At 45.3% G+C, this 21,609-nt stretch overlaps 1 protein-coding gene across 2 annotated transcripts in view; it reads left to right on the top strand.

Annotated features, from left to right (window-relative positions):
- Window positions 1–21,609, top strand: part of LOC138510513 (zinc finger protein 567-like) — a 252,011-nt gene that overhangs the window by 151,282 nt on the left and 79,120 nt on the right. For both annotated transcript variants that reach the window (XM_069626217.1, XM_069626216.1), the window contains exons 4-5: window positions 6,027–6,140; window positions 17,636–17,749. In XM_069626217.1, coding sequence (XP_069482318.1) covers window positions 6,027–6,140; window positions 17,636–17,749 — 228 coding nt within the window. The remainder of the gene's footprint in view (window positions 1–6,026; window positions 6,141–17,635; window positions 17,750–21,609) is intronic.

Here is a 21,609-nt window from a genome sequence, read left to right as displayed (position 1 = left end):
CTGCATCTGGAACATGATGAGGGGGGATGCGAGATCTGCTGCCGGGGGTTACGCCAAAGACCAGGAATTACCATTAGCGCAGGCTAGCAGCGTGGCTCAAGGGGGTGGGGCTCTGACTCGGCCTACGGGCACAGCCATGCATCAACGAGGACCGCTGGTGCCACAAGCGTGCTCCTTCTGAAAAGAGTTCAGAGTCCTTTGACAATGCCTCTGGCCAGAGGTTCAAAAAGAAGGCTAGACTTCACACTGAGGATCCTGCAGGGGTCGCCGTGGCCACAGGACACATTCACCGCCTCCATTGCCATCGACTGTGTGCCTGCAGGTGGTGGGGGTACCTTCTGGCGAGGAAGGTCCCTCACCCCTGTCAAACACCATTACACTTCTAAGGACAAGGGTGTGAAGGAGCGGCCCAAGACCCCTTAGATGATGGCTCCATCTGCCAAGCCCTCGTCTTCGTCGATGAAGTTATCTGTTTTGTTAGTTAGGACCCAGTCGATGACCACTCCATCGACAACCAGGGCGGCTGCGATCCCGTCAATGATGACCATTATTACTTCGGTATTGGGAGGGGCCATTACTACCGTTGTGTACACGGTGAAGATGATGGTTACATCCACGCCCGCCAAGAGCGGCCCCCACAACTCCGGAAGATGTACCTGTGTTTGAACAGGCCCCCATCATCGTCTCCTTCCCTAAAGATTGAGGGAGCTGCTGTCCCCTAAGAATTTTCTCCCCAGGGTGGGGAAGGTGTCCCAGACAAGCCTGCAAGGGTCTCCGAGGATATCCCCACAAATATACACTATCTCCGATGATGATCGCCTTCCCGAAGGTTACTATTTGGCTCATGAGGGAGGCCTCGGCAACCTATCCCAGGAGGGGATCACTGAGGGGGGAGCCAGATCTGCCCTTTGATCCACTGCTCAGCCCCAAAACAACACCTGTGATCCCAGTCATGCCTCAGCCGGCTCCCAAGACATGTTATTGGACATCTTGATGGCCCTCCACACCTTGATCTCGGAGATGCAGCAGAGGCTACCAGCTGCCCCAAATTTTGGTCCGGCCAGTAGCCCTACCAAACCTCCAGTGAGGAGCCCTCCTAGGGCAAACCCGACAAGATCAAGGCGCTCATCAAGCCTTGCCAGGCCAAGGCGCCAACCTAGCCCATCATCAATGCTGAAACGCCAACCGGCAACTTCGCCGCCAGCACCGCCTCAGAGACCGTTGACTCCGGTGAGGGAAGTGCCTACGCACACCGACATGGGCTCGGACACGGCATCGACCCATACGGATGAGTATGATGATTATGTGCCCGCTGATGGTGAGCCTCTGGGCGTGGATGAGCCAAATGCGCTTCGCCCCCTGATGAGGTGGGCTCTTTTCATAACATGCTGTCAAGGGCCTCCACCTTGTTCAACTTGGACCGCAGAAAAAAGAAGGGTCCCTTTTTCAGTGCCAGAAGTCTTCACGGGAGATGGTCATGTCGATTTTGCTACTGGGCTGAAAGGGTTGGAGCTGCTGAAGATGCTGAACACTGCCCCTCCCAAAAGAGATAGACTGGAGAAGAAATATAGGGTGCCTGACTCAGCTCCAGGGTGCCTGAGCTTGCAGCCTTCTCCAGACTCTATGGTATCTGCTGCTGGCAGGAAGCACTCAGCTAACCCATCCTCCTCGTACATGGTTCCTCCGGACCAGGAGGGGAAGAAGCTGGATGCGTGGGGAAGCGCATCATTTGCACCACGGCTTCCACCATCAAACCGCCAATGCCCTGGCCATCCTATCCCAGTATAATCAGGAACTCTGGTACAAGGTCAGACCGATCCTGGATTTCCTACCAGAGGACACGAAGGCTGATGCCCTGGCCTTATTCCAAGAAGGCAAGGTGGCCTCGGACCATGCAATCCCAGTGGCACTGGATATTGCAAATTCTGGCTTCTGCCAGATGGGCAACCGAGTAGCCCTGCAACGCCAAGGTTGGTTGAAGGCTATGGACTTCAGGGCAGACATGCAGTCCAAGGTGGTGGATATCCCTTTCGACAGGAACACTCTATTCAGAAAGGTGGTGGACGAGACACACAAATCGATTAAGATGGGCACAAGAAACTACCTGGTCCCTAGGGACAATGAGGCAGAGAAGATGATCATCCTTTCATTCCTCAAGAGGATATCGGGCAGATCCTCCAGGGGATACTCTGCACCCTATCGCCAGCTCTCCCGCTCTACCACCCAGGTGGCCTACAGAGGGCACTCGCAAGTCTTTGGCAGCCGAGGACGTCGTCGCCCATAGGCCAGGACACAGCCGCCAAAGCAGGCCTGAACCGGCCACAGATCTGGGCTCCCACTTTCACACCCAGTCGGCAGCCGGCCAGCAAACTTTGTCGACAAGTGGAAGACCATCACCACAGACAAATGGGTGCTGGACGTTCTTCATCATGGGCACACGTTGGAATTCCATCACAGGTGTCCACGCTTTCCTCCTGTGGCACTTCAGGAACTACACATGGCCCAACTGCTGCAGGAGGTCCAGGCCATGTTAAGAAAGTGGGCAATAGAGCCCTTCTCCCAGCGCCTCCAGGGCTACGCAATGTACTCCAGATACCTTCTGGTAAGGAGGAAGTCAGGAGGGAGGCGGCCAATCCAAAAGATGATTCAACAAATTCTTGAACTCCTAGAAGTTAAGGATGGTTATGTTGCAGCACATGCTCGGCCATCTGGAGGCAGGGGATTTCCAGGCAACCTTGGACCTGGAGTACGCCTACTTTCACATCCCCATACATGCAACACATCAGATGTTGCTACGGTTCATGGTCCAGGGACGTCACTTATCAGTCAAGGCTCTGCTCTTTGCCCCCTTCTGTCTGAAGTCAGCACTGAGAGGGTGTTTACAAAGTGTTTGACCCTGGTGGCAGCGCATCTGCGCCTCCAGGAGATCCATGTCTACCCTTATTTGGCCGACTGGCTGATCCACTCCCGCTCCCTATCCAGCACATCACAGAAACTATTCGCCTTCTGACGGATTTCTGATTCTCCATCAACTATCCGAAGTCTTGCGTGAAGCCATCCCAGAACGCTCTGTTCCTCGGCACCTGCCTCAACACAGTCACATGCTTGGCGACCCCCTCGAAGGAGAGGATAATGGCCATCCTGGGGAACATGCAGCACCTGTTGTCAGTGCAGGACACAACAGTGCAAGCCATCAAGTCGTTGTTGGGCATGATGTACTCCTGCATCCTCCTCCTTCCCGCTGTGCAGGCTGCAGATGAGACCTCTTCAGGAGTTCCTGGATGCACAGTGGCTGCAGATTACGGGAACATGGACGGACAAGGTCATTCTCAACCAGGAGTTCTGACGAGCTCTTTGATTATGGAGGGGCACGCCCACATCTCACGAAGTGGGCTTCTGCCCCGATAACTCTATTCGAGACCACGGTTACCCCGGAAGCCTCCCTGGAAGGGTGGGGGGTCCACACTGGGCTGTTCCAGGCCAGCGGCCTCTGGCTCCCGGAAGAAAAGGACCTCCAAATTAACATCCTGGAACTCCAGGTAGTCTTCTGGGCCCACAAGTCCTACCTCAGCCGAAGGGGAAGGTGATGTGCATCTTCACGGACAACACCACCACCATGTTCTGCATTCAGGAGCAAGGTGGGACGTGCTCTCCCGCACTTTCCTGGGAGGCTCAGGCCCAGTGGCAGCCACTTATTCAGGGCATTGGGGTGCCGACCCTAAGGGAGTACAGAGAAAACAGTGTTCGCTTTTATGATTTTATTATTTCTTTTATGCAGCGGCAATGTTAACAAAATAATAAATCACGTTGCATCGCGGCTGGGCCTGATCTCACACACAGAGCAACGCTTTCCATTTTAGCTAGTTTTCCATAGTATTACTGCATGGAGCTCGTGGGCTCTGTGCACTTTATGTAATCCATTACATTTAGGGCATTGTAGGAGGCTGGCGGGGCGCTAGAGCAGTGGTCCAGCCAGTATCATTTGTGCGCAAACAGTATAGTGTTAGGATCTCCTCACATAGTAACACAATTTATAGAATTGTCATTAGCTGTTTTCCAGCCAATGATAATCCTGCTATGATGGTTGTGGGTGGGGTGATGGGTGTACGCGCGCCACCTTCTCACTTGTTGATGTTAGTTGCAGAGCCCTCAGCCAGGGCATGGTCAGCCTACCTTCCTTCCACGAAGCATAGCAGAGCCTCAGCCACGTGCGCTGTGCAGCCTTGCTTATGTGGACCGAGGAGTCCACGGTAAGTACGTTTAGTTTATAGTTGTGTTGTGCAAACATTAGCTTGGCAAACATCTTATTGCTTGACTATCCCATGTGCCTTCCCTCCTGGCTCATGTTTTTTACCAGTGCAGCATTTGTTTTTCCACACTGCAGTGCTTGTTCCCGGAGGAAGATAGCTTTGCTGTCATAGTGATCCAGTTAGGCTTACCCACTTTGTTTCTAATTTGCCTCAGTCACTGCAGACAGAGGCGGCTGATTTCCCCCATTTCAATGAGAAGCACAAGCTCTCAAAGTCATAGGGCCTCATTACGAGAATGGAGGTAGCCATGGAGCTGTTGGCTCCATGGCTGCCTCCGTTCCGGGCTCCATTACCAGGTTCCTGCAATGGGGACTTACCGGGTTACATCGACATTGGAGGACCCGGTAATTCCTCCTTGTAGGAACCCACCCCCATTCCCATTTGAGCCCCCATAGGGCTCAATGGGAATGGGGAGGGAGATAAATAACGGACAGATTACATCTGGCCCGTTATTGCCTCCCTCTTCCCCTCGCGGGACCCGGAAAGCACGCCTGGTTTTACCAGGCATGCGATCCGGGTCCCGTGATGGGAAGTCCCGTACCGGCCCCCTTCATTACGGGAGCACCAGCCTTATAATGAGGCCCATACACTATTAAGACGAGACGCTTGGTGCGGCCTGTTCTAGTTAGTACGTTTGCCTTGCCACTGCTCCTCTGGCCCAGCCATCCCATTTTGCATGTCTGATATGATGATGTGTATGTTCCTCCTGTATCTGCACTGCTTGCAGTTTTTTATTAGTCACCTTCACAGCTTCAATGCAAGTAAAGGTTACGATCAAAGAAGGCGCTCTGTGTATTTTTGGTAGCAGCATCACTCGTGGAAGTTCAAGGGGATCCTTGCTCAGGGGTATATTTTCAATCTACAATATTAGTGCATATCCAGAGGGTTCTCAAGCCTGATTTGGCTGGAGCTTTTGGAAAGCTTTTGCTCCTCCGTCCCAGTGCTTTGCAATGTAATGATGTTTGCTGTGAGTGAAACTCGTTGTTTTTATTGGGGTGAGCCTCTTTGTGCGTAATGCCGGATCCAAAGATCATAATTCAGCTCACTTCTCTTTTCCCTGATGAGCATTCACCATTGTTGTTTCTCTTAGTTTTACAACAGTGTGCAATAAAGCTTTAGGTTTGTAAGTTAAGAGTCTCCTTTGTGCACCTTCATCTGTTTTGTTTTCCAATGGGAATGGTCTACTTTGTTGGGCTTTTACTTGCCCTCTGCGTCTCAACAAAAATGTGCTGAATTGTTTTTCTGCTTTAATGCCTTCAGCGAGCTGCCTTGCCTACAGTATGTTATGAGGTAACCACAAATGAAGGACGGTTAAATCACTGACCATACTATGTTGTACCTTCTAAAGTTTTTTTTTACTTCATCTTGCTTATATGGCCAGTGAATTCTCACATCAATTAGCCCTCTTACCAGACCTGGTGACTTGAACCTCGATTAAGGGCTTTCTGCCCCAAGATGTGTCTGTACTCTTGTCCATCCACTTAAGGCAATAGATACGTTTGCATACCCCCTTATCAAACCCAGGGCATTTGATAGGGACACATGTACATAATCTTCCCTGCCTTCAACTGGTGATAGTTCAAAGGACCTGAGCCACACAGACAGTGCCCCATTGGTCTGAGGTAATCTACCAGTTGTGTCATCTCACACCTCGCAATCATTGATTGTATGTGTTTTCTTGTCACCATTCATAACAATGTCCATTTCTCTGTACAGCTACTCATCGAGCGGTCAATCCTGACATTTTATTCAGGATCACGCAAGAAGAGCCGAACCGCAGAGGGCAACATAGATCACATGAAAGAGGAATTGGTAACAGTTCTGGGGCAGGTGAGTTTTGCACGCTTCCAGCTTGACATATCCTTTTTTTTTTTTTTTTTTTTTGAAATTTCCGTTTTATTGGTTTTACAGAACAAAGTTTCACAGGTATCACGTGAGCAAAAATGCAGAATTATATCATATAACATGGAAGGAACGACATAGGAGTATGACATACAATGTATTAGTTAGAGAAAAAAAAAATTGGAAAAACCCCTAACCTCCCCTCCCGTTCAGTTCATGCCCCCGATGAGAGCAGAGACAGCTTTCTTGATTCATGTGGTATCTCTTTATAAAGTTTATATGGTGAGATTAGGCACAATTGTTTGAGAACTCTTAGGACAATTTGACAATGGCACATTCATCAGATAGATTGTTGTTTGCATTGCGGCATTATGCACAAGTTCTCTCATGTGATGTATTTTGCACAGAAGTCCGCCCATTCCATTTCAGCAGAGGCACCTTTTCCATGTAGAGCGGCGGTCAGGGCTTCCATTCTGAAGATGGTTCGTGCGACATTCATCCATTCCTCCTTGGTGGGGAGGGATGGTCTCCTCCAGGCCATTGTAAGGCAGGCTCTCGCGGCCACCAGGAGGCCCAAAACCATCTTGAGAGCTTTTAGGATCGTTTTTTCTTCCTCGAAAACGCCGAAGAGGACCAGTAGGGGGTGTTTCCCCCTTTCTTCCTCGTCGAGATCCTTGATCCAGCTGAGAACCTCGTCCCAATAAGCCTGAACTTTATTGCAGCCCCACCACATGTGCCAGTAATTCGCTTCTTGACCACAGCCCCTCCAGCATTGCGGGTTTGCTCCTTGGTACATTTTCGCCAGTCTAAGCGGATTATACTGCCACCTGTAGAGGAGTTTAATTGCATGGAGTTTATATTGGCACGAGACATATCCTTTTATATACTGGGGATGACCATTAACTTCCCCAATTCATCTGTGATCCACCATTTCAGTCTTAGCGTTGCTTCTAATCTTATCAAGCAAAAGAAGGGGGAGCAAATTGAGTAGCACCAACTTGACAGAAGGTGTTCTGTCATAGAATTTGTTAAAATATGTACCACAAAATGCAAGATCCAGGCAACATGCCACTCCATCGATAGTGGTTCCACAATTCCTACACCTCTCTAGTGCAAAAAGCCTGCCCAATACCAAAACATTGAATACTCCTCATCATCGCCTCACGCAAACCCTGTATTCAACACTAACTATCTTGCAGAAAGGAGGGTTCTCATTGCAACATTGTCTAATTAAGCCGACAATCTCCTAATGATGTGCTATTTAAACATCTGGACTGACATCAAAGACAATGGCCCTGCACGAGTGTGCCTTGATACTATGAAAGTTATGTACTCCAATCAATATAGCTAAGGACCTGCCCAATCTTATGGCTCCAAATTAGATGTCCTCAATGCCAGCATTACACCTCTGTTTTGGACAGATCATTCCCTAATCTAGTATGACCTTTATCAATAGAAATTCACATGTTACCGTCTCTGGCTTCCGATCTGATTACCTTCAGACCAGAAAAGATTCTTACCTGTAGCCTACACCATCCTCTTCTCCTTCAACCCTGAAAAGCCCTTCAACTCCAGCAACCCTGATGCTCTGCTTGGAAACTCACACATAGCAGCCACAGAAACGTTGAACAACTTGGCCCTCATCCTATCCAAATGATCGTTACTACTAGTTAAGGCCAGGAATGAATGATTTGACTGATAATCATCTCTCATGAAATGGAAGGGATGAAAAATGGAATGAGCCTGTTCCTAATCCTTGAATCTGTTCGACGTCCATCATGTAAGAAAATACACACACACTATAAAGTACGAAAGGGCGAGTCGTCTCTGTTGTGCTGCTGGATTTGCTGGTTTTACACCGTGGACTTTACTAACGCGAATTCTACGGAGTCGGAGACTACGAGGTGCGTGTGCCTTTAAGGGAGAGTAAGCTGACTCCTGCAGCCGCCCTTATCTAGGCCGCCTCAACGCCCTTGCGGCGTAAGCCCTCAGCGAAAGGGCGAGTCGTCTCTGTTGTGCTGCTGGATTTGCTGGTTTTACACCGTGGACTTTACTAACGCGAATTCTACGGAGTCGGAGACTACGAGGTGCGTGTGCCTTTAAGGGAGAGTCAGCTGACTCCTGCAGCCGCCCTTATCTAGGCCGCCTCAACGCCCTTGCGGCGTAAGCCCTCAGCGAAAGGGCGAGTCGTCTCTGTTGTGCTGCTGGATTTGCTGGTTTTACACCGTGGACTTTACTAACGCGAATTCTACGGAGTCGGAGACTACGAGGTGCGTGTGCCTTTAAGGGAGAGTCAGCTGACTCCTGCAGCCGCCCTTATCTAGGCCGCCTCAACGCCCTTGCGGCGTAAGCCCTCAGCGAAAGGGCGAGTCGTCTCTGTTGTGCTGTTGTGCGTGGAGTGCGGCCAGGACAGGGGCCATTGACTGCAGTAAATCGAGTTGGACCAGACCGCTGCCCACAAACCACAACTTTGCGGAAACTGTCAGGATGAGCCGTAGAACTGAACACTCTGGGACAAGTCCGTCCAAACGGCCGAAAACACGAGCCCAACGCAAAAACTGGACGTCGTCAGTAGAGGTCACAGAAGACCTGGTGCAGCTGGTCCATGCACTCACAGATCAGGTAAGCTACCCAGTAACTATATCCCCACCTAACACATACGGAACGGATGCTGAATGTACAAGTGTCATGTTATTAAAGGATAATACAAAGGCAAATGTTATCCCATTGCCGCCTGTTCTGGTCATTACGCACAATTTTACCACATGTTCACATACACTGATGAACGTTGTGAACTTAAATAGTGCTAATACGGAGCAAACAGGAGAAGTTGATTATGACAGATTGCATCCCTTATGCGAGCAAGAGCACAGTCGACCTTGCTGCCGCGCTGGGACTGTCGTTATTGGAAACACGCAAACAACAGAGGGGATAGATGAAAACAGTGGACATTGCAGCCAACTGATTTTTACGGAAACCTCTACTAACGGCAAGCAAGGCGAAATCGCTATTATTGAACAACGCAAGGTCCCAGCGTTAAAAACTCTAGCTTGGTACGGCTATAAATCATTAACAGAAATGCGCGGCATACAACAGGAAGATCCCGTTAACCAAATACAACGCCAGGAGCCTGGCACGCAATCCATTCACCAGACACATTCAGAGCTTATCAGCATCCCCTTATCTACAGGACCGGCAAAGACTAGATCCGTCTACTACAGCACATTGGAAACCCAAAGTGTTAAAGCACTCACCAAACAAACAATTAATGATGATGTACTAGCTCACTTGGACGAGGAGGTGTTTTTACCGCACCCCAATGCACTGAGTACAGTAGTTTCAAACAAGACAACAAATGTCGACGTCCATATGCCTTTAACTACACCCCGAAAGCAGGACGTGATCGAAAACCGTCGCAACTCACTTGAAGTAGTAAACAAACTTCTGTCTGATCTAACCCGAATTAACAAAACACGTGCTTTGAAGTGCGACACAAATATGTTGCCCATAACTTCATCACAAATTACAGGAAATTCACGTTTGGATAATTCCACACGTGAAGAACGGTCGTCACTCACTACTACTCAAAGAATGGCGCTTACAAAAGGAAGTAGAAGAGATGTAAGCAGTATTGAAAGCTTAAGATGTTCCCAAAGAAAAAAATCGAAATGGGAAAGCATTGCGAGGCGGTCATCACCTCTTGCAGAAAGACTAATAAGGAACAGTAACGTAAACATCAACTTGGACACACAAGATTCAATTTCCTCTTCTACATCCACTGATTCTTCAGTGGACGAACTTTATTTAAAGGAACGACCTCAGGCAAAGGGGTATAAAACCAAAATTGTCTCGCACGACAGGCGCGCTCAAGATCACAATAGGGGTTCCCCTGCAATAAATACCAACTGGCTAAGTGACATGCAAGCAACTATTCTATCATCTATGGCCATTTCTCTGGCCCCTTTCACAAAATTATATGAACATCTAAACGAAAATACTAAAGATCTCTCAACACTGGTAGCTATTTTGAACACTAAAATAGTAGCCGTGGAAGCTAACTGCGACCTGTCAAAAGCTGCTCAACATGACCTAGCCCTTAAGCAAGATCACATGATGGCTGCGATAACGGCCCAATTAAAAAACAATAATATGGACAAAAAACTTTTGGCCGAAGTGGCAAGGGAGGCTTTGAGTATCTTTAAACACAAACATAACACAAAAGAAGTCACACAACCACAATGCACAAGCGGTGCGGTTTGCCTCACTGAGCAGGTGGACTCAGAGGCTCCATGTAATTATGACATCTCAAAAACCATGACGACTGAATCCTTAATAGTATCTGACCATCTAAGTATCGAATACAACGGCAAGGAACTTCAAAAGCCTAGTGAAATTAGCTCGTTTGATGAAGCACTGAGCGCTAGTAAGGCCGTGGATAACCCGGCCCTCGCAAACCCACAGATTGCTTCAACATCAGATGACAAACACGTGGATAACCAACCACCTGACGTGAGGTGTGCAAAGAAGGATACGATAGGGGACTTGACACGAGTCGATCCTATACCACTTGCTGAGTCACTGCCATTGGCTATAGATGTACCTAGCCCTGACCAAGCTTCTTCTAACTCAGACACAACGAAACTCACTGTGTTCGACATCTTTAAGAACTTACAGGGGCAAAGTCGCCCAAACTTGGCAGCTACAGCGGTCAATAAGCAGATGACGAAGAAAACAAAAAATCTATTCTCAAAAAAAATGAAACAGACTACTAACTCAAGAAAGTTCTTGCGCAATCTGAAAACGGTAAACGTCACTGTGAACACAAATGATCGGAGTGAACGACCGCAAGCCTGCTCGCAGAAAAACAAACCTGAGAACAACATAGAGTCAACTGAAGAGCAGGTGGCTGAGCTATTCGAACAGATAAATCTGTCAACTTATGACGATGAAGCATTGTCTCAGGATATCAAACTGTTGGAGACCGTAAGGTCTAATGCAGAAATGGCAGAAGAAGAGTGTTTTTCAGATGACGGGAAGATCAATCAAGAGGAACTGAAACCCCAAAATAATCAGCGCAGTTGTATAATTATTAAAGAAGCCGATATCAGTGCCGTAATGGCAGTGGCTCACTCACCTACATTCTTAACAATGGAGGAAAAACGAAACAGGTTATCTAAACTCAGCACTGCTAAAAAAAATTACACGAAAATCGCCATGGAAACGGCCCACGACAAACTACACACTGTCACCAATCCCCCTAAAGTGACACCAAGCAGTAACAAGAAGAGATACGTGGGCCCCCGTAAGAATGCCCAGCAAGCTTCAGTGGACAAAACAGAATGGTTCAGCCCTCATAAAGTGATCCTGGAAAGAATTGAAAATGTAGACAACTTGATTTTAAACCGGCACAACGTGCTGTACTTGTTCCAACTAATTCTTAGCTTAAGAACGATTCAGTCTGAGGACTTAAAAATCGTGGAATTTTGCGATGAAAAAAGGAACGACAAAGTGATTCTACATACGCAATCAAAAATAATCTCTGAGATCATATTGGAAGCCAGCTCCACTTTACTATCACTGGGGTTTGATACTTACAGGACTTGCGAGCAAGGCGACGAGGAAATGCAACAGACTGTTCAAAGGTCTGCGCACAACAAGTCTATCTTTGAAAGAACCAATGTCAAAGGTAACAGCAAAGACGCACAAACAATCACCTCTGAGACTTATAACAAGGAAGAAGTACGTCTGAAACAAAATCGGCAAATACAAATAACAATTGACGGGTCATCTACTGTTAAGGGTAATTTAGAGGTAAACCAAAAAAAGATTGATGAGAGGAATGAATGGGATTGGATGGCGGCTGCATTAAATGATAAGTCAAACTTATAATGCCAGGCGCGTGATAAAAAAGAGTCAATTAAACTAGGATCTTGGAACACAAGAGGTTTTAGTCACCTCTTTCATACACCCTGGACACATGACCTGGACTTGATTTGTCTGCAGGAAACGTGGCTATCCGACACCCCCATTATGCAGGATTTTGAAACTGTAATCAATCCCGCAATAAAACAAGACAAAGGAAGACCAATGGCTGGGTTGTTGATTGCGGTAAGGAAAGCAACGGGCCTGCAAATCGTCTCAACAACTAATGTTTCACCATTCATTCAGACAGCCAAGGTCTCATTCCTAAATGATACTAATAAAGAACCAGAAGTTCTGAACATCATCAATATCTATTGGAATCATGTTAGGACAGAAACACAACACTTTATTGATCAAATAACAACTATAATAGACGCCCTCTTTGAAGCTATAGAAACTCCAAATTTGATTATTTGTGGAGACTTTAACATAAACTGCACAAAGCATGAAGATGAGAAAGAGGAAGAGAAAGTAATAACTAACGGTTGTAAAAAAATAGCGACAAAATGGTCGCAGGAGATGGAAGCTAGAAGCATGTTTATGCTGAATGGAAACACGACAGGTGACATTCCAGCGAATGCTACATGGAATAGACGAAATCAACAATCCGTTTTGGATTACATGTTTGTGTCAGAGGCCCTTCACCTACGAACAACTAGATTTGAAGTTAAACCAATGGCCTACAGTGATCATGATATGGTGGTAATGAATCTAAAGGTATCACGTATGACACTGCCCGACCACTGGTCATGGCCCGTATTAGTTCGATCGAGTAGAATACGGCTCGAACTTGCAGACGCAGAGGTAAATAAAATTGTGTCTAATCTAAACTTGGCAATAAATGAGGTCGAATACTGCCACCTACTGACCGACTTTACAGAACATAAACAAGGTCTGAGGAATAAAAAATTTAAACATACACACAGTTTCGACCTAAAAATGCAACAGCGCAAAAGATTGATGCGTCATGACTTGCGAAACATAGCGACGGGGGATAAAGAGGCAATGGCCTTAAAGAAAAAAGCAATCAAACAAACTTATAAGAACTGGTGTAAGTCTCACAAAGCAACTATGCTTCAAAACGACTCAGAGGCTATGATGACAAATCTACGAAACAAAAATTCGGCGAACTTTTGGAAAACTATAAATAGCAAATTTGCCCCGCAGGATGCTATGCAGGCAAACTGTATCTCAGAAGAAACTTGGACTTCCTTTTACACCAAAATGTTTAGTGCGAATGGGCTTGTGAAAGATGACGTCCACTCAGATTTAGTCATTTGGGACTTAAAGTTTGATCGACACGATATTTTAACTACAATAAAGCGAGCAAACGGATCGAGAGCACCTGGCCCTGATGGCCTCACGAACTATACGATCAAGCATAACCCAGAAGCTTGGTCCAATTTTTGCATGACCCTGTTCCAAAGAATAGTCGATAAGCGACTATCTCCAACATCGTGGAAAAGTGCCATAGTGGTCCCAATATTTAAAAAAGGCAATAGAGCCAACCCTGGGGATTACAGACCTATCGCCTTGTTAGATGTAATTGGCAAAATCTACGCGACACAGCTACAGCAGATGCTAGTAAGGTGGGCAGGAGAAAACAACCACATTGATCAAAGGCAAGCCGGGTTTTTGAAGGGCGTGGGGTGTGGCCTAAATTTGTTAATATTGAATCTGTTTAAGATGGAAGCAATAAGACGAAAAACAAAAATACACCTGGCTCTCATAGACTTTTCCCACGCCTTCGACAGTATTGATCGAGGAATTCTATGGAAAAAATTAAGAGCTTGGAAGTGTCCGGAAAGTTTGGTCGAAGCAATTAAGGAATTGCATTCTAACACAAACATCAGAATACGTTTGGACCGGCAGGGGACTCTATCAAAGCCTATAGAAACCTTTAAGGGTGTGAAACAAGGATGTCCTCTGGCCACAGCTATTTTTAATTTGTTTTTGTCCGACGTAGGAGAAGCCTTTAGCGAAATCTCCTCTTTTCCACCAAAGATGAACGGCACGCATGTGAGTTGGCTTGTATATGTGGATGACCTCATACTTTTAGATATGACTTACATCGGTCTCCAACGAAAACTAGACGCCCTGGAAACATACGTACATCAAAACGGACTGGTGATTAACAAACAAAAGTGTGAGATAATAACACTTCAAAACTTAAGATCTGTGAAGAAAAAACAAAGTAAACAAAATTGGTATATAGAAAAGACGAAGTTAAACACTGTCGGTGACACACAATACTTGGGCATGAGAATAAGTTCCAAACTAGATGACGCACCTTGGGCAGAAGTAGCAAAATCAAAATGCAGACAATTAGCATGTCAAGCAGCTATCATTAACAGACAGTTTGGAAAATTTTCGCTAAAACCAACGATCGACTTCTATCGACAAAAAGCTATGCCAGCAATAATCTATGGGGCTGAAAACGCCCTAGGATGCTCCCACAAGCTCTGGAACACTCTAGAAAATATTTTTTGGGTAAATGTTTTACACTTACCCCGTGGCACGCCAACAGTCTGTATTAGATATGAATTGGGGTTAATATCTATCCATGCCAGGGTGTGTTGGAACATTCTATGCCTCCTTAGGAAATGCTCAATAAACACACCTGCGCTGCAGTACGAAATACTAAAAACAAAACAAGATCTCGGTTGCACCACCTTAGTACTATGGAAAAAGTACTGTACTGAGATACTAGACCTGTATGACATTAAGTTATCAATGCTATTGGAAAATCCGATGTTAGCGAAGAAAAAAGTATGGAGCACAGACTGGCATTTAACATGCGAACAAAGACGGAATTGCAGAATGATGGCAGATGTACCAGGAGAGGCCAGAGCGCATGGGAGTCTGCAAGCTTACTTGACGCTATTTCCTAATGTGTCAGCAAGATCTACCTATCTAAGATTTAGACTAAACTTAATGGACACTAAAGAACGCCGCTACGCACACAACTCTACCACAGAGTTATTGTGTCGCTTTTGTAAAACTGGAAATGAGACGTTGAAACACCTTACACTCTTTTGTTCTAACCTACGTACACTGAGAACTCGCACGTTTGGCCCGGTGTTTGCAAGAATGCAGACACGGTGTGCGGATGATTGGTGGAAAGGGATATTCGAAGGATCAAACCATCCATTGATGTTTGCTTTAATAACATTTCTCGAGGAACTGAATAAACGTCTAAACACAGATTTGGTTTCAGTGGTTTCGGAACCCTATACTCAATGACACTTCAAGGAGAAATCACACCTATTTTCTGTGTAATGATGATAGTTTTGCACCAGTAAATGACTCATCATAGGAGACTGAAGAATTCCACGGAGAGGGTTCAATTCGTGGCCAGCTGTGCTGTGTGTTGAGTGTTACTTCACTAGTCTTTCCTTGTGTTGTGTTGTAGCTATCATCTTCTTTTTAAAGGTTTGTATAAACCGTATAAAAATAAAATAAAAAAAAAAAATAAAGTACGAAAGAGGCTCCTTTGTTCACCAGCAAATTAATTGTGTGGCTAAAACACCAAGACAGTTGTTCACCATCTATAAGGAATTAATCAATCATGTCCAAATTATCTTTAGTTTAACCTACCCCATACCTTAGCAGATTGCATGATGGCCTTCTTCATCCCCAAAGTGAATTCCATCAGATGCTCTATTCCCACATTAAATTGTTGAATCCACACAAAGATCATTGCCTTTAAGCAGGACTTATCCTTCTAAACTTTCTAAATGTTATCCTTGGAAGATTCTCTGAATATCATTGCAAAATCAAGCCTTCTAAATCTCAAGCCACACTGTGCTCAGCTCATCAGATTAAGTCTCTTATGGCTACCTAGTGTCATCCTTATGCAACTCTTTCCCTATGCATGGGTGCCCTTCCATCCCCATAGAAAGAGCTGTAATGACTCACTTCCTGAAAGAACAGGATGCTGATCCCTCATCCCACGTAAACAATCAACCTATATACACTGCACTCTTCCTTTTGGATCCAAGTTCAATGAAAGGTCTGTGACCAAACAGCTAGTTCTACAGTGAAAGCAACTCTGGTTTCAATGATAGGTAATCAGGGTTCAGACCCAGGAGAAGTATGGAAGCTATATGCTGGACACTAGAATAGCTATACTGCTGACTCTCGAAACAAATAAACCTCTGGCAATTATGCTCCTAGACCATTCCGCAAGGGAAGATAATGTAGACTGCATCATCCTCTCTAGGCTGGAATCTCATTGGGGAAATGGATCAGTTTGTTCCTAAAAGACTGTTCAGCTAGGGTTAGATGGTGCAAATTCACATCTAAGCTGTGCTCCCGTCTATGGGAAGTACTGCAGAGACTCTCCCTTACCCCTGTGGCTTTTAAATGTCTACACGCGTCCTCTAACTGAAATCCTAGATCATTTCAATATCGTGTTTAATATGGATGCAGATGACCACAACTGAAATTCCCAGCCCAATACCTCAAACTGTGATGCTTTCATCTCTTCAGTCCAGTCCTGGATGCATGATAGCCAGCCTTGCCTGAACCCAAGAAAGATGGAAATACTGCTTTGTGGTCACGGCTTAGCATCCAACATCCCGAGCGACATAAGCCCTTCCCTCCAGACAGGTGTCATCTGCGAAGAACCTTTGAGTGTTGGTCGATCAATACTTCTCTTTCTATAAGCACCTCTCTTCAAAGGTTAGCGGCTGCCAATATGCACGCAACCTGATTTGTAAAGTTCTACCCCTACTGGACATAAATGAATAAATCCAAATGGTACAAGTGCTGGCGGTGATGAAATACATTTTTGCAAGAGCCTCCTTGTAGGGCTCTAAAAGAATGAGATTTCCCGTCTCCTCGACATACAAAATAGGGCAGCATGCCTGGCCTTTGGTCTCAAGAAACATGACCACATCTCCACATCACCAATGAGCCTCCATTGGTTACCCAGTATACATTTAGATTGACTTTAGGGTCCTTTGGATCACCAGAATAGCAAACCAAAGCACTGGCCAAAAAGACATTCTCTGGCTCCCCAAATGCACTCTGAGGGAAACTCTGACATCTAGGACTTTAAGCAGACAGTTATCTTGAAACTTTAAACTTAAAAGATTCAGGATACGAAATTTGGCGGTAGCAGACCAGAGTTATGGAATACTCCCCCAGAACACACTGCAATGCAGCCACCTGAAGGTTAGGAAAGCCCAAAAAACACTACTGTTCAGAAAGGCCTTCGCTAGCAGCGTTTATTGGCGTGCCCCTGTAAAAATCCAATGTTTTAGGGTTCTCTTATTCTTTATTTTTATTTAAAAAACCTTTTGCCAAGTATGAAATCTACTGTCCTTCAGAGTACTTTTAGCGCCTTGAATGTGTAACTTCTTTTCCCGTTATTTATTTATTTATTTGATCCCCAGGGGGAGTCAACCCAACCCAAGCAGCCCCCTACCCTTCTCTATTTCCTCTTTGAGTACTGAAGTATCCTGTATACAAGGGGACTGTTATTTAAACGGAGAATAAGTGCATGAAAAACATTAAATATGGATCTTTGAAATAATATATGTTTAATTTAAATCCAGGTTTTCCAGTTGTGAGTTCTGTCTTCTCCATGTCACCTGAGGAAGAGCAAGAGCTGTGCCGCATGGGCCTCCGCCAGGAGTTTGCAAAAAGAGAGAGCATGAATCATTCATCAAGTGAGTGAGAAAATAGAAATGGCACACAATCACAGATTGTTGAGTAATATTTTAGGGATTCTGCCCAAGAAACAGTGCACATGAGCACTACAGAGACACATGTGGGCAGAGGGTGTGGCCTCTTGTTAGGGCAGAATTTCCATTTTGGGGTACTTTTTACCTAACTTTGGGGTTTACAGTCTTTATTTTTACAGGGCAAAAGGATCAACACAAAAGTAAAATTTGCAAACGGAGAAGTCTCTGGGATATACATGCAAAGTCTTTCAACCTGTGCCAAGTCCTCTCATCGCATGGTGGTTGTGTGTCCTTTTTGACTAGCTATATTTGTGTATTGCTTGCCAAGAGTGCACGGACAATTATTTATCACCAGTACATTTGCAGAGCAAAGAAAATATTTTGAACGCAGGTAGACGGAGCAATAACTCACAACCAGATATGCAGTTAGAAATAATGAGTACTTATACGGCTATTTATTCATAGCTAAGAAGCAACAAGTGATAAAACAGAAATAAATCACAGAGAAGATAGAGAATTCAAAAGAAGATACATCACCATGGGCGTAACTGAATACCTCATCTCGCCAGAAGCGGCTGGAAGACCCCGGTAACGCCAGGCAGAGAGCACAACAGCCCACAGGAAGGTTGGAACAACGCGTCCCCTCTCTGACTGAGGTCTTTGTGTTTTTTCCACCTGATCTCTCCAGAGCCTCCCAATATATGCCCTCCTAAAAAGGGGTGGTAATTTCTCGAACCTTCTGGCATTAGCACTTGCGCATTGTTGAGTGACCATTGGTTGCCAGCCGTATCAGCCGACAGTAACCCTCAAGGAGCAAAGCTTCCCTCTTCTAAACACCATGGAAAAACAATTCCATAACTCATAGCAAGACATAACAAAACCAGCTTTCCCAGCACAATGTCCTTGACTAAAGTCTGCATACCAGGCTCAGCAACGGATAACATTGAAAGCAGGTATTTTAGCAAAGCAAGTGCAGTTTTCACTGAGGCATGGAATAAATATCCATTATAGCTCTGAGTGCCCCCAGAATGCACTGCACATCAGCGCCATGTTTTAGCTCAAGCATAACAATTTGTCATAGTGTGGGTCCAGACCTGGGAATCGTGTAAATCAAGCACAGTACTTGTTAGGAAAGATTTCTCTTTTGGGAACTTTCTCTCCATAGTTTATTTGGACCCCCAATCTTTTTGCTTCGTGTTTTAACCTGTTCTGACTTTTTGAAGGGGGGTGAAGTCTTCAGCTTCACTCCCCTGGCCTTTTGCTCATTTGTTATGGGGAAAACTGACAAGTCCTTCAGACAAATAGTACTGGGAAACTATGTTTCCCTTTTATGTTTTACATTTTTGTAACTTTTTAATATTGCACACAGTATCTTACAATGCAGTGCAAAGGGGATACTTTTATATCACCCTGGTATTTTACAGTTGGGACTTTTGGTTACTTTTATTTGTGCTTATATAAAAGCTGGTGGTAACGGAGATATTTTTAAAATGTTTGTGTTATTTCTAGTGCGCACATTTGCGTTATCCTCATATGGCTACTGAATACCACAAAAGGCCACAGGTGGCAAAAATGCGCTAACTGATAATAGGCTAAGTGAATGTCAGAAAATTGGTCAGAGGGTGTCCCAGAGGGCTCTGAGATTCACTGGGTCTACCATGCATAAATTGCACAATTCAGAGGTCTGGACCCACACTTAATTATATTGTTCACCATATCATCAATCGTAGGGTTGCTTCTAAGCCCCACACAACTTTGATGCACATACTGTGATTGGGGCTGAAACATGTATGGCTAACTGCAAAGCATTGTAGTTGTGCAGTTGTGGTTATTTATCGCTCCATCTATGTGTTCCTTTAATTTCTCAAGATTATGCATAAGCACATTTCTTGTTATTGGGGTGCGAGATCTACTATACTTTACAACATTTTGTCACTGGAGCAATTTTTGGCTTGTTTATTCTTCTGTGAATTTGTTTACTTGGAGACATAACAATAATTGGAAATGTTCCCTCGTTTGTTCTATCTACACACTGTCTGAAAGAGTCTCCAGTAGTGTTTGTCCCATGCCCCTGGTGAGGCCATACTGGCTGGGTCCCCAGCTCCTTTGTCCTGATGGAATCCCATCTAGGAAATCCAAGAAGCTTGCTGCTATTCTGATGCATGTTCGTCGGGGGACATCTTGGGTTGCTTCCAGCTGATACCTCCATCATGGGGCTGTTTAATTTAGCTGCTCTACCATTCTGCTCCCCTGGGCTCTTTCATCTTAGGGGTTGTCTCTCCATGTGTATTCTTTGTTCAGCCTTCCTCGCCTGGGTCTTTTCTGTTTTGTGGGCTTGAGTAACACCTACATGGGGCCCCCCAACCACCGATAACCATACCTAAACTGATACCCAGACACACCTATAAGCCTTCTTGCTATTTATGGATCAAAAATGGAGAATGCAGTGCTGTGAGCGCCTATCCCCCGTTCTGGAGTCCAGATCTCGTGGTTGGTTACATTCGCGAACTTTTCCCAGGATGCAGGAGTCGTGGGGCTTTGAAGCCTCCCTTCTGTCATTGATCTCCATTGTCTGGAGTAGGCCGTGTGCTCCCTCTGCAACCATCTCTTTCTGGCAAGCTAGTTCTCGAAGCCTTGGCTTGATCTCTTCAGAATGGGCCCCTTGGATCCTTCAGTGGTCTGAATGGCCCTTAAGCGGCACCTTTGGGTGCAAGGAAAAACTTACCTGACTTTTTCCCAATAACTGCTGCAAGCCTATTTGATTTGTACCATTGGTCCCTATCAAAAAAACCTTTGGAAAAGTTTGAACACCTGTATAGTGACTTTAGTGGACTCTGTTATTTTTCCCTGGTCTCCCTTGGAGCCCTGGAGTTTCTAGGACATTAATTGTAACTCCATTGATTTATAATGGATATATGATGGATTTATAATGGATTTTAGGACAATACGTTACTAGAGTTTACTCTCGGTCATACGAAGTAGCGATGTTGCAATAAACACTTGTGGCTACATTGTTTCTTTCGGTTTTAGGGGTAAACGGGGTGTCTTTTCAGACCCAGTGCTGTTTGACTAATTTTACTGTCAGGCTGTTGGTCCTCTGGGTCTCTGATTTCTAATAATGGTTTATGGGGTGAGTGCATATCAACCTGAACCAATGGCGCTGCTTACTTTGTTTATATATGTTTGGTAATACTTATTTGATTGTGTCTTTTTACCCTAAACGTATACTCAATAAACGAAACGGGTATATATGTTTACAATATTTTATTGTGTATATGCTTTGCAATAACGGTACATTTTAATAGCATTTTAGTAGCAGCCTGTCCTCTTCTAAGATTGACGCCTGACTGGTCTCATGTGCCCAATATGGCTGAGCAATGACACGCGCTGCACTGACTGTGATTAAACAAGATGGCTTTATTATTACAATTCTTGTGAATATGGGTTGGATAAATGCCTAGACGTTCTTGGGGAAGAGCTATAGCCAAATCGCTTTTTATTCTAATTTAAACAGTGCTCATGGTACCTGTGGTAAGTCTGAATCAGGAGACTGACAAATTGGCATTTCAGATAACATGTCTCTTTATTCACACAACTTATGTGCCCCGATCAGTCTTGGCCCTATCTTATTTAGAGGATGTTCTACAACAGAACCTCTGACCCTCGTCCAGACAACCCTACCACTAAAACAGAACAGAAGCTAACATAAAGTTAGGGCATCTTGCCCAATGGTTGTGTGGTGGTTGGTTTCTAACCCAGTATTATGTATCTTGCTCAAGAGGGGTCTTGGGCCCCAAGGCTCAGTTCTGGTAACCAGGCACAGAATGTTTCTTTCACCTCTCTCG

This window comes from Ambystoma mexicanum, chromosome 6p (assembly GCF_040938575.1).
Source record: "Ambystoma mexicanum isolate Mex_15411 chromosome 6p, UKY_AmexF1_1, whole genome shotgun sequence".
Lineage (NCBI taxonomy): Eukaryota > Metazoa > Chordata > Amphibia > Caudata > Ambystomatidae > Ambystoma > Ambystoma mexicanum.
The sequence above is the reverse complement of the archived record's forward strand: the minus strand, read 5'-3'. Positions and strand labels throughout refer to the sequence as shown.